Raw genomic sequence first — 11,861 nt, forward strand, 5'->3', positions numbered from 1 at the left:
AGGTTTCCGTGGACTTCCCTCATTGGATATTAAATCTGAATAAATCTGAAATATGTTAAATCACAGGTAGATAGATCGGTAGTTTCAACATTCTATCTCGTTTTAACAGGCAAAAAGTATTTTTCTAGCATTTGATGGTGATGTATATGATACGGCCATCATAGTTTTGTTTTGGACTTTTTTTGCAATTTTTTGGGGACTGTTTTCAGCTAAGTAACGTTTTGGTATGGTTTGGTCAAATCCAATTTTCAAGTGAATACTTCTTTTACCCAGCAGTTTAGTTTGATTGTTGGTTTGTTGTTTAACGCCTCTCTCAGCAATATTCCAGCTATATGACGGTGGTCTGCAAAAGAATCGAGTTTGGACCAGACAATCCAGTGATTGACATCATGAGCATCGATCCACACAATTGGGATTGATGACATGCATCAACCAAGTCAGCGTTTTGTTTGTTTGTTACTTGTTTAACGCCGCACTCAGCAATATTCCAGCCATATGACGGCGGTTTGTAAATAATTGAGTCTGGATAAGACAATCCAGTGATTGACATCATGAGCATCGATCTACGCAATTGCGATACGATGACATGCATCAACCAGGCAGCAAACCTGACCACCCGATCCCGTTTACCACCTCTTACGACTTTACGTGGCCTTTTATGGCAAGCATGGGTTGCTGAAGACCTATTCTACCCCGGATCTTCACGGGTCTTTAGTTTGAAGTGGTACCTCGCTGCTTTCACTAAGGTCTCTGACTGTAGGACCAGCAATGTAGGCCCTGACTTCTGTAAGCGTTTAGCCACTTCCAGAAGCAGCACCTTCCTTCCACATGAAGGGTGTGTTCTCAACTTCACTTCCGCTGCGTCAATGTTATGAGTTAATGCACAGAACTGATTCAGAGTGAGAAACCACAGCGAATCTTCGCCTTCGCTGCAAACACAGTCGGTGATGGCCACAGATAACAGGAAAGCTCTGGTAACTTTTAGGTACTTCTGTTCAGGCATTGCCAATGTTACTGGCACACAGAGCTGTGACGTTTTGGCCTTAATGGCATCAATTGCGCGACAGAAAAGGACATCGTCTGTCACATCAGTTTTAGTCACGAGTCCAAAGACAACACTAAATTGTTCATCCGTCAGCTGCCGGATCCCTTTCACTAATCCTTTAGCGATGCTCTGGGTGTATATTAATGCTTCACATTTTGCCTTCCTTGTGCTCGTGTCTTCAATGACTGTAAAGACAGTAGTTGGTTTTCCTGTGAGAAATAGAATCACGTCATAAAGGGCCTCCTTCGGCTTGGGCTTGGAGTTGATATTTGCTGATACAGCCATCCACTTTGCTGTGAAGGCAAATCCGGTGTGACACGATATAGCCAGCAATCTCTCCCTGATAGCAATAAGGACCTCGTCATCAGAGCCTGGGGCCACAACTGGATAGAAACACATCCTGCCTGAAAGTGGAAGTGAAAGTGAAAGTGAAAGAGGAAGTGTAGATTGAAGATGAAAAGAATAATTTCCTTAAATAACATTTAAAAGATACATCAATATACAAATGTATATAATTTAAAGAAGATCATGTTTAATGTCAAACAAAATCCATGATGATTGCTCTAACTACAACGAGGCAGTCGGGTAGCCTATGGGTTAAAGCGAAGACCCGGGTTTGATTCCCGACATTGGTACAATGTGTGAAGCCCATTTCTGGTGTCCCCGACCGTGATATCGCTGGACTATTGCTAAAAGCGGCGTAAAACCATATTCACTCACTCGCTCTAACTACGATACGGTGTTTAGGATTAGATCATAGTCCCATATATGACAAAATCTAACAGACTGTGACCAGATATGAATAGTTTTCATAGTTTGTTTGTTTGTTGTTTAACCCCGAACTCCTGCTACATGACGGTGGTCTGTAAATAATCGAGTCTGGACCAGACAATCCAGTGATTGACATCATAAGCATCGATCCACGCAAGCATAGTCGCCTTTTACGGTAAGCATGGGTTGCTAAGGACCTATTCTACCCCGGATCTTCACGGGTCACTGATGTTGAAATATGACTGGTGTAAAACCTCACTCACTCTGACCACCCGATCCCATAAGTTGTCTGTTACTGACAAGCTGTTTAATGGTCATATATTAGTCCTTAGATGCCACAAAATCGGATAGATTGTAAATAGAAATGACCAAAAACTATTCAATTGCAGACGGATAGATCAAAGTTATTAATACCTTCTTGGAACACATGGTGTTGTATGTTGTCAATGCTGTTGCCGACTTGCCAAAAATGAGGGGGATGATGATCAAATGACTTCACATCTACTTCCTGTATCCGATTTTTAAAAACTTTTTCTGAAAAAAAATCACAATACCAGCCTTGACTGCAAAGTACGGACAGAGATGCAATGATAAAATTGTTTTAATTTTACTTACGTTCATGTTAACATAAATAAAATAAAACCTTTTCCATAATTAAAATATGTTTCTTCTAAAAGCAGAATCCACTGCAAGATTCGGACCGTATGATGAGCATGTGTTTATGAATCACTATCAAATATCGAGGTGAGCGTATAATTCCCACAGGTGGCAGCAGTCACACACACATGCAAAGGCAATCAATTGTTTACCTGTGCTAAGGAAAATCACCTTTTTATATGATGCTTGTTTGTTTGTTTATTTGTTGTTTAAGGCCGAGCTCAGCAATATTACAGCTATATGACGGCGGTCTGTAAATAATCGAGTCCGGACCAGACAATCCCGTGATTGACATCATGAGCAATTGGGACACGATGACATGCATCAAACAAAGTCAGCGAGCCTGACCACCAAATCCAGTTAGTCACCTCTATAATATGGACTCAGTCACATATTCGGGATTTTTACTGCCGTCCTTGATAGGACCATTCCCGATTAAAATTTGTCAAAAGTCTGATCAAGATTCCTGTGATTCACAAACATTCACATATTGTTCAGGAAGAGTCCCGATTCAGCCGTTTCCAGTCGAGCTTGTCCCCATTCTCCCATTCTCAATCCGAATCTGATCCGATTTGTATCTTCCGCATGGTAAAAAACGACAGAATCTGTCCCGACAGCGTCCCGATTCTCCCGATTGCGATCCGATAGAGATCAGACAGTGAACCGACAAAGACAGTTCGCATTCGGCTAGACCGGGACGCAATCTGGACTCAGTCGACAAGAAACAGCAATGAACAATTCATGGCCGTTCATCACGACAGCGTCCCGACCCACAGGACAGCATCCCGACCCACAGGACACCGTCCAGGCAACACAGGACAACATTGTTACGATTTTGATCCGATACAGCAGAGTCTGGCACGACATCGTCACGATTGTAGTCTGACTAGACAAAATTGGCTGAGTTTCCCGAATGTTACGGGACGCACCATACTGTCGGGAGTGCTTGGCCGACCTCTTTGGATCTCTCCCGATCTGTAGGACTCTGTTACGAAGGTATACGACTGCGTTCAGACAATGATAGAACATTCCAGATCATTGAGGATAGTAATCCGACTTTTTCACTTTTCGTGTCGTAGCGCTGTCTGATCTCAAATGGGAGCAATAATCGGCACCGTGTGAAACTGGCCTTACGACAAACATAGTCGCCTTTTACGGCAAGAATGGGTTGCTAAACTTATTATCTGAGCGAACAAGGGAACATATGGTACAAGTCAAAATAGGGAATTGCATCGGACATCATTTTACAAGTCACTGATGGGTCCCGAAATGGTGAAAAATTACACTTACCAGTTAATTTGGTTTGTTTGCAATTTGACATGGCACTTGAGACTCTGCAAAGTTGTAATAAAACATTACAATAAGTCAACATTTTTCATATATAAAAAAAACCCCACACCTTTTGATGAGTAAATAACACACAGGTCAAAATTAATACCAAAGGTTCTAGATGATTAAAAAACGTTAACCTTTATAATACTTCCATGTCAGAATGATGAGATCTGATTGGTCCACATGATCTTGATAAAATACTATGTATCCCGCCGTGGAAGGAAATAAACTTCTCAGCGGGAGAATAAGTCCCTTCAACCCCGAAGCTAAAAGCTGCACACTTTTTCAGAGTCGGTGAAAGTCTCGTGACATTGCACAAGTTAACCTCAGCTCAATCGAACAGCTGTTTTCTATCAATTTTGAATTTGTTCTAATTCTTTGATGTCATATTAAAATATATATCGGTAACACAAATTTGTTATACCAGGATCATACGGAAGAGTAGTAGGGCCACGGTGAATTTTTTTTGTCTAAGTATCTCCTACGTAGGAGATAATAAGTCCTACGTATGAGATACTTAGACAAAAATAATTCACTTACTATCTCCTACGTAGGACTTATTATCTCCTACGTAGGACTTACTATCTCCTACGTAGGAGATAGTAATTCTAAGCCATACTAAGTCCTACGTAGAAGATAGTAAGTCCTACGTAGGAGATACTAAGTCCTATGTAGGAGATAATACGTCCTATGTAGGAGATAATACGTCCTACGTAGAAGATACTAAGTCCTGCGTAGGACTTATTACATCCTACGTAGGACTTAGTATCTTCTAAGTATCTACAAAAATAATTCACTTATTATCTCCTACGTAGGACTTATTACATCCTACGTAGGAGATAATAAGTGAATTATTTTTGTCTAAGTATCTCCTACGTAGGACTTATTATCTCCTACATAGGAGATACTTAGACAAAAAAAATTCACCATGGGGTTTTGTGTACCGCGTTAGGTTTTCTACCACTCCGGGTCGTGGTAGAAAACCTAACGCGGTACGCATTAAACCCCATGTACCCCTCGTGATACTGCTACATCGTATAATATCACTGACTAAAATCAAACCGGTAGTCACAATGTGGGTCATGGATCTCATTCATAAAGCGATCTTAGCTGTACTGACGTTATCCCACTCGGCCAAAACTTTTGAGAGCCCATGGTGCTAAGATCGCTTTTTGAGGCAGGGATGATTGCGTGTCATGAAACTCTAAGGGTGTAGATCCTTGCCCATCTCTTAGCAACTGGTTTGCTTGTCCCAGACTCAATTTTTATCTCCAGACAGCAACGTTTGTTTGTTGTTAATAATCGAGTGCGGACCAGACAATCCAGTGATCGATATAGTGGGCAACGATCAATTTGTTGGTTTCTTTGTTGTTTAACACCGCATTCGGCAATATTCCACCTGTATGATGGCGGTTTGAAAAATAATCGAGTTTTGACCAGACAATTCAGTGATTGATATCATGAGCATCAATCCACGCTATTCGGATACAATGACATGCATCAACCAAGTCAGCGAGTCTGACCACCCGATCCCATTAGTCACCTCATACGCCAAGCATGGGTTGCTGAAGACCTATTCTATCCCGGATCTTCATGGGTCTTATAGATTATTAAATTCATTTCAATTAATGGCAATTAAGCTATACTAAGCCAAATATTATATTTCATCTCAGAAGTCGACGTTGCCATTCCAGAAGCTCTAGTCGTCTTGGGGAATCGGTTTTGTACATGTCATAGGCTTCAGGTCCGGCTCTGTGGTAAAACATCAGCCCGTTGACTGCTGGAACTGCAACTTCGAGAACAAATAGTTTGTCACGCACTTGATGAAACTCTATCTTCACAGTGTCTGGAGATAAGGGTTTTGGTTGAGCTTCAACGTCAAATGGAAGAACCAGTGTTTCAGCACCGATCTTCTCCTTGATGAAATCTTTAAGCTTGGAATGTTTCTCAAGTGGAACAGCTATTCCTGTGGTTGAGTAAATTTTTGATCTGTACGCATCATATATTTTTTCTCGTTCTAGGATTCCGAGATAAAACGATCCGCCACCATCGATCTTCGTGAAGGCGCTCATGTAATGTCCAATCTTTGCTCGGTTCCAGATGTAATCTGCAATTTTTGAAGGGTTATTAAGGAGCTCCCTCTCTATATGTTGATCACAGTCTTTGAATTTGAAACCCTTAACTTCAATGCTGCGGCTCTCTCTCAGCTCCTTCAGACCTCGTATTTTGCTAGTAGTGTCTTGGAATGGTATCTTCCGTGAAAGAAATTGTACAATGTCAGAATTGCACGGATCGATGATACTGTTGTCCAGGGGGAGTTTCGTCTTAAAATCCACGGTAACAACTGTGAGAGATGGTATCACTGTCACACTAACTACACTCCGATATTCATTCTGATCGATGCCACCACCTGTATTTCTTCCCACATCGCAATCCTCTTCATTAATGTTTTCTTCAACGCAGGTCAACCAATTCTTTTTGTACACTTGGACGAAGAGGCTTCCGTCTTCAATAAGATCATTGAGCTTTGAATCAACTAATTCATGAAAATGGTCCAGATAGCTGTCTGCAACATCCAGATCATGAATATGTACAAATATGGCACCGCCGCCCGAATTTCTCAGGGCTGAGGTGTACTTTTTGAATTCCCCTAGGAAATGGTCACGGTTGAGTCTCCAGTCTTTCTTCTTCTGCTCAGATACTGGAGGCCTGTGGTGGTTGATGAGCGATGCATCCACGTGTAGAAACAGAAACTGATCTTCAGAGGATAGAATAGTATCCGAAATCTGGGATAATTTCACGCAGGTGGCACATTCTGAAAGTAAATGGTATTGCTGAAAATGTGACAATGACAAATCTTTATTACCCGCAAGATAAGGAACGGTGGGGAGCCAAATGTATAGTGGTTAAAGTATACGCTCGTCACACCGAAGACCCAGGTCCGATTCCAAGCATGGGTAATATGTGTGAATCACGTTTCTGGTATCCATGGCTGTGATATTGCTGGAATATTGCTAAAATCGGCGTAAAACCGCACTCACTCAACTCACTCACCCGCAAGAGAATTATTTGTACATATGAAAGTGCTTGCAGATTGAGTACATGAAATGACGTAAAAAACAAAGATTTGTTGTTGTTTGTTGTTTAACGCCACACTCGGCAATATTCCAGCTATTTGACGGCGGTCTTTAAATAATCGAGTCTGAACCAGACAATTCAGTAATTGACATCATGAGCATCGATCCACGCAACTGGGATACGCGATTACATGCATCGACCAAGTCAGCCAGCCTGACCACCCGATCCTATTAGTCGCCTCTTACACCAAGCATAGTCGCCTTTTACGCCAAGCATGGGTTGCTGATCCCGATCTTAAAAACAAAACAACGAGAACTAAAACAGTACAGAACGCATTATAATAACAATCATTTAAGAGACTGGTACTTGATGGGATAAAAGATCTTAGAGATATATTTATTTTTTAATGTGGCATAAAAAACGAAGAAGAAATGTAGAAGTGCAAACTCTTGGTTTAACGAATGGTCGGGGTCAGCTAAACGTTTCAGTGATGTGCAGTACATAGAATATTCTTCACTTTTACTTAGACATGTTTTATGCTTTGAGAAATACTTTGACAATAAACAACAAAGTAATACTCAACCGATAGCATAAACTTGCAATTTCAGTTTTCTGTTACATTATACTCTTCAACAGCCAGTTGCCTAAGGCGCCGCAATTCGCTGTGCAGAGTTGCATCCCTTGGGTACGCCTGAAACCTTTGTTTCAGCACAATATTCGTGCTCGTGGGTTTCACCTGAGTGATAAACGTATGAGAACTGCATCACTTCTGGCTTTCCTCTCACACCATGACACAACTTGAATACTTTTAAAATAGGTCTTAAACGCAACTCACTCACACCAATATTCAACATGCATAGAGGTGAGATCAGTAAGTCTATATTAACCAACCATATAAGTATCAGTAGTGTATTACCCATGTAGTTTTCTTTTGAAATCAAATTTTGGCTTGTTTCGGAAAAGGTACTATCTACAGAAAACTGTGTTTATAACGAACACGCTTATAACAATCTGACCGATATACCGAACTTAATTTTTGGTCCGGCAAAACTGCTGTATATCTTTTGTATATATGCTTATAAAACGAACTATACTCAACAACAAAAGTTGCTGTGACACCAATATTTTGGTGTATTTTTCAAACAAGTAAAGTTTGGTTTTCAATATTGTAGTACATGTATGGAATCAAGTCACAAAAATGCGACTGCTCCAGAAAGCATGCATTCCATGCAAACGTTGACTTTTATGCAAGCCCCAAGCATTTCACTACCCAAGAATGGGTATAAAAACATGTGCGTTAATGGGATTCCATATGCACTGTTTAGCATCGTGCTGACAACAACCACTCAGAAAAACAACAAAATTACGCAATTATTCAGCATTTCGAACTGCCACGCCTGTCCGAAAATGAGCGTCTGCGAGCCATTGGTATGCTTGAAGCAGGATCGAGTCAACGTGATGTTGCAAGACAACTTAAAGTCCACAGAAACACCATTTGGTGTTTATGGCAACGTTGGCAACAGACGAATGCAGTCAGAGACCATCTTCGGATTCGAACAACACACCTGTAAAATCGATTCCAGCCAGCAACAGTGACTGCAAGAAGCATCCCTGGCCTTCGACGAATATCTTCACAAACCGTACGTCGTCGCCTCAGATGTGCAGGGATTGTCGCCAGAAGACCCGCCAGACGTCCCATTTTGACAGGAAACCACCGTAAAGCACGTCTTCAGTGGTGCAGACAGCGTCCACGCTGGACGGCCATGCTGTGGGGACAAGTTCTATTCACTGACGAGTCTCATTTTCACCTCAGCCACAGCGATGGACGGATTCGAGTGTACCGACTTCGAGGTGAACGTTACGTCAATCATTGTGTCATGGAAGAAGATCGGTTCGGGGGCGGCAGCGTTATGGTATGGAGTGGGATAACAGCAAGACAGAGGACCCGTTTGATAGTGGGAGAGGGAAATCTCAATGAACAGCGCTACCGCCCTGTTGTCTTACCGTTTTTGCGTCCTCATGGCCCAGGCATTACCTTTCAACATGAAAACGCCCGGCCTCATATTGCTTGACTTGTTCAGGATTCTCTTCAACAAAACAACGTGAATGTCATCCCCGGGCCGGCTCGCTCCCCTGATCTCTCACCAATCGAGCACATGTGGGATGAGATGGATCGGCGCCTTCGACGTCAACCACGTGTTCCACAGACACTCCAGGAACTTCGAAACATGCTCCAGCAGATATGGACAGATATCCCACAGGACTTTGTGCGACGCCTGGTCCATTTCATGAGACGAAGATGTGTTGCTTGCAACCAGAGGTGGACACACACGCTATTGATTTGTAAATTGACATTTTGGCATGTTCATGGTTTTTTATGAAATCACCCATTTTCTGAAGACAGTATGGCAAATTAAACAATTTGAACACTTACAGGAGTCTTGTATCTGTTGCAAACCGAAATTGTTTCAGAGTTGGTAAAAAACTTAACTTTGCATTAAATCTTATTCAATGTCACAGGAACTTTTGTTGTTCAGTATACGATTATTACGAACTAAAATTAGTGGTCCAATGTAGTTCGTTATAACTGTAGTTTACTGTCTTTGCAATTTGCGCAAACGATCTAATGTTGATATCTAACTCTGGTTTGATTCGGAACATGTATACATACAATCTTTGCAATTTGCAGCACCAATCCACAGATGAACCTGATTTAAAATTAACCATAAAAGGCCTGTGATAATCCGGGTTAGAATAAGTCTTCAGCAACCTATGCTTGCCGTAAAAGGCGACTATGCTTGTCGTGGTGGTCAGGCTTGCTGGCCAGGTTGATGCATGTCATTGTATCCCAGTTGCGTGGATCGATGCTCATGATGTCAATCACTGGATTGTCTGGTCCAGTCTCGATTATTTACAGACTGCCGTCATATAGCTGGCGTTTTGTGTGTGCGGCGTCAAACAAGAAACAAACAAACAAACAAATAATTAAACATAAGTTATTATTACCTTTTTCCATTGCCTCAAGAAGCCATCTGAAAATATATAACAGGTCACTGTATCAGGGTGACCATCCATTTGGCAATCTGTATTTATTAGAAAGCCATAAATTGTTAAGTATGATAACATGTGTAGATCTTTTGGGTACAGTGTAATTGCTGTTATTATCGGCATAAAAAGCATAGTGCCACAACATTATATGGTTTATAATTATAAAAATGAAAATTGTTTCCTCTATAGTAAACCATTTTCAGTTGATTCAAAACCTGGAATCACTGGCCACTCAGACCAAATGTAAACAAGAAAAGCTGACGCAAATATTAGTAAAATCTAAATATTTTTTACATTTGTATACTTATCCTACAACACTCCGTAATGCATTTACTGCTGTCTTTTGACAGAGAGACGAACTGTGTGAGATCCAGCTGCTGAAGAAAGTTGTCCCAAACAGTACAGGAAGTAGCGCCCTCTCACAGTCGGCACGTGACCCGGAAGTCATGACGTCACATCAAAACACATAACTGCTTTAAACATAACATCGAAAACTTCGTGGGGAGGCAGCGTAGCGAAGGGAGGGTACTTAGACTTCGTAATGCAGGATAAGTATACAAATGTAAAAAATATTTAGATTTTACTAAACAATTTAACTTATCCTGCATTGCATTGTATTGCATCTTTATCAGACGGCACGGCAGGTGGGCATACCTTAAGATGTCATCCATAATAAACCCTCGTCAAGGTCCGATGACCGGAACATCTACGACCAATCCTGTCTTCAGGAAACAAGAGTCGATGCAAAAACGAAACACACGAATAGAAAGAGGCGGGTAGCCAAACACTAGAACTTACCTAAGAGCGAAAGCGAAACGCAGTAGAGCCCTCTAAATCTGAGGCGATAAACACTAGAGTTCGACGGGCCCCGCTCGGGGTATCGAAGAATCAGCGGCGTCGGCGGCAATATCTACGACCAATCCCAAGAGCGAAACGCAGGAGAGCCCTCTAGTCTGGAGGCGAGGAACTCCGGTGAGGTGGACGGGCACCGCTCAGGGTATCGGAGAATCAGCGGCGTTGGCGTCGGCGCCTGTGTTAACATCTGCTACCATTCCTGTCGTCAGGAAACGAGAGTTGATGCAAAAAGTAAAGCCCGGATAGGAGACAGAAATAGAATGAGGCGGGTAACCCAAAACTAAAACTGACCAAATAGCGAATGCGGAACGCAAGAGAGCCGTCTTGTCTGGGGTGATAAACACCAGAGAGGTCGACGGGCTCCGCTCAGGATATCGGAGAATCAGTGGCGTCGGTGATAGGTGACTTGCTGGGCTACAACCAGGGACCAAAACTGTGAACGCCGGCGACATCTTCCAAGGCTACATCACGGAGGCAGTGGTTGGCGAAGGCGGTGTCCGATTGACAAGAACAGGCTTCCATGAGCGACTGGATGTACAGTTATACTGTGAAGAGCCATGGTAAATGCGATCCGGCGGCTTCATAAGCTTTGAGGATGACCGCCCGGAGCCACAGGGAAAAGTATTCCGGCTGACCAACGACTGTGACGAAGGGGAGACCGGCAGAAAAAAAAGTGTTTCCTAGACTTGCGGCAGGCTTTAGATCGTCGTAGAAAACCTTCAGTGCCCTTACTGGGCATAATAACGCTCATCCTCGGCACCTACAATGGACGAGGGCGGAGGGGATAATGATTGATCTATCAGGCTGTCCTGGGAGTTGATTCTTTACGATGAAGTCACAGCACGGTCCATGATGAACGGCGCCCTGGGTACCGCGTTCGAACCGTCCAAAGGGCGTTTAAGACCACATTCAGATCCAACGCAGGCGGTCTGAACTTGGCCTTCTGGTCTTCAAGACGGAACGAGCGCAGCCAGGCCTGTAGTTCGGGAATTTTCGTCATTCTCCGATCGTCCAGGATGACAAGAACGGAATTCATGGCGACCAGGTATGTGCAGGTGGTAGACCCTTTGTAGAT

The 11,861-nt window shown here is 42.6% G+C and overlaps 1 protein-coding gene across 1 annotated transcript in view; it reads right to left on the reverse strand.

Annotated features, from left to right (window-relative positions):
• LOC124151605 overlaps window positions 1-10,239 on the reverse strand; it is a 32,629-nt gene extending 22,390 nt beyond the window's left edge. Inside the window, exons 1-5 of the mRNA XM_046524138.2 lie at window positions 9,890-10,239; window positions 5,472-6,620; window positions 3,764-3,807; window positions 2,231-2,350; window positions 729-1,449 (exon numbers count right to left, since the gene is read on the reverse strand). Coding sequence (XP_046380094.2) covers window positions 729-1,449; window positions 2,231-2,350; window positions 3,764-3,807; window positions 5,472-5,494 — 908 coding nt within the window. The 5' untranslated portion in view covers window positions 5,495-6,620; window positions 9,890-10,239. The remainder of the gene's footprint in view (window positions 1-728; window positions 1,450-2,230; window positions 2,351-3,763; window positions 3,808-5,471; window positions 6,621-9,889) is intronic.
• Between the last annotated feature and the right edge of the window lie 1,622 nt (window positions 10,240-11,861).

The sequence above is a fragment of the Haliotis rufescens genome, unplaced genomic scaffold (genome assembly GCF_023055435.1).
Source record: "Haliotis rufescens isolate VD_foot unplaced genomic scaffold, xgHalRufe1.0.p SCAF_33, whole genome shotgun sequence".
In the NCBI taxonomy this organism is placed as follows: domain Eukaryota; kingdom Metazoa; phylum Mollusca; class Gastropoda; order Lepetellida; family Haliotidae; genus Haliotis; species Haliotis rufescens.